This window comes from Austrofundulus limnaeus, unplaced genomic scaffold (genome assembly GCF_001266775.1).
Source record: "Austrofundulus limnaeus strain Quisiro unplaced genomic scaffold, Austrofundulus_limnaeus-1.0 Scaffold1008, whole genome shotgun sequence".
Lineage (NCBI taxonomy): Eukaryota > Metazoa > Chordata > Actinopteri > Cyprinodontiformes > Rivulidae > Austrofundulus > Austrofundulus limnaeus.
This window is the reverse complement of record NW_013953410.1, coordinates 1-2,008: the sequence shown is the minus strand read 5'-3', so window position 1 is coordinate 2,008 and position 2,008 is coordinate 1. Positions and strand designations below refer to the sequence as shown.

General features: G+C 39.8%; 1 protein-coding gene across 1 annotated transcript in view; it reads right to left on the bottom strand.

Moving 5' to 3' along the window:
• The window catches only part of LOC106533727 (sorting nexin-1), a gene marked incomplete in the record, with an annotated part of 30,031 nt that extends 28,732 nt beyond the window's left edge, over positions 1–1,299 (bottom strand). Inside the window, 1 exon segment of the mRNA XM_014030151.1 lies at positions 976–1,299. Within this exon segment, the coding sequence (XP_013885605.1) occupies positions 976–1,101 (126 nt within the window).
• Between the last annotated feature and the right edge of the window lie 709 nt (positions 1,300–2,008).

Here is a 2,008-nt window from a genome sequence, read left to right as displayed (position 1 = left end):
CCATGAAGCAGCTCTGTTGTCCTCCTGGACATTTATGGTTTGATTTCTTTGTATGTATGGATCACTTGGGTTGTTACCAACATCTGGTGAAAATTTCATGTCATTAGCACCTCTAGTAATATATTTACTGAGAAAAATGGTGACGTGTTCAATACTTATTTTACCCACTGTAATTTACTTTTATCAGCTTGTCTTCTGAAGATGCTCTGTGTTGAAGGATCAGTGGATCTGTGTTCGACTACTCCACCTAGGCTGCATTTTTGAGTGCAGATCCACTGAGAAACTTGCTGTTTCAGCAACATTTAATTTAAAAACTGTACTTTTGAGGTTAAACAAATGTTCATAATTAATTTAAACAAATTAAAAGATAAAAGAGGCATGCACATTTCTCTTTTTTGTATCGAAAAAATATTGAACAGTGAGACTAAAGTATCAAAATGAAAAGAATCGTGAAGTTCCTCTAATATTATTTATATAGTTCTAGGTTTTATGACGTAAGTCTTAACGGAGATGTGATTTGGGCTGTTGTATTTTTGTGGTTGTGCGGGTTTTACGTTGTTTGAGCTGAAACTGTCAGTCATATCTGGCAACCCTGGAGGCTGCCTGAAACAGCTCCTCCAAAAACATTTGTATCATTTCACAGACGTTGTAACTCATCAGAAGCACAGGAAACTGGCCAACATTGTCCCTACACACCTGGAAGTCAATCGGTTCCGCTTCAAGTGCTTTTACTTAAAAAGTCACGTTGAGCCATAAAGCAAACCGAGAAAAATCACGAGGAAAAGAGCAAAGAGAAGTTTGAGGAAGAGATGTCCGCAGACACGTAAAGGGGTTTCGGAATAAAAGAAAATGTTTTTGTTAATATTTGCGGCTCAACTTAGTAACACAAAACTTTCACTCGGCAGCAACTATCCTCTTCCTTTTTATCATGGAGGGAAGAGTTAGCATAAATGTAGCTTAAAGTCCAGTACGTACAGAGCTGGTGAAGAAGTCCTCCTCGTCGTCATCGCTGTCTCGGCCTCGGACTTCTTCGGTATCCAGCACGTCTTGGTCCTCGGAGTCGGGGAAAGGAGGAGGGCTACGCTCCGAGCTGGACGCCATCTTCAGTCACACAAACAAAACAACACGAACAGAGAGGAGAGATTACTGCCTCCTCTGACACAACCACACCTGCTTCCTTTAGCCGCTGAGGCCGCAGCGCCGCCACACGGATATGACGTATGTTTACCGGAGCAGCTGTCACGTGACCTTAGGCATGCTGAACACGACTCCATCTTGACACAGTCATTCAACCATTGAGCACAGACCCACAATGTTGTGTCACTGTGCAGCGTTCACTGTGCAGCAATCATAGTGGAAAATGTTACTTTTTGTTTGTGTTTTTGTATTTCTGTTGAGTCAAGGTGTGCCATTAAAACAAAAACAGAAGTGTTGATTTGTACTCCTGATGACTTACTAAAGTTTTTTAACAGTAAGTAAGTAATATTTTACACAACAGACACATTGTTATTTATCCAAATTTATTAATCAAAAGAAAAAAGAAAGAAAAATAACCTGACATTTGTTTTGTGGATTGCTTATTAAAGCTCTGTAACAGTAACTATATTTATTTTTTACATTTTATGGACAACAACATGGACCAAACGTACAGCACATGGATCTCACCAAAACTTGCTCCATTTGCTATGATCATAACAAACATTGCAGGTTTTATGGTGCATCAGATTGTAACTGAGGTGTTTTGTGAATCATCTTTGGTCTCTAATGCTGTCCGACAATCAGTGATGGGATGAAACTAAGTACAAGTACTTTCTTACTGTACTTAAGTACATTTTTCATGTATCTGGGATCGGATTTATAAAACTGGCGTAGGCACAATTTGAGCCCAGAAACTTGCGTACGCCACTTTTTACGCTAAGGTTGTGATTTATAAAACCCAAACTTGACGTGAAAATGTGCGGTGCCTCACAGCTCTGACCCATGTGTACGGTCATTTTGGAGACGTGAA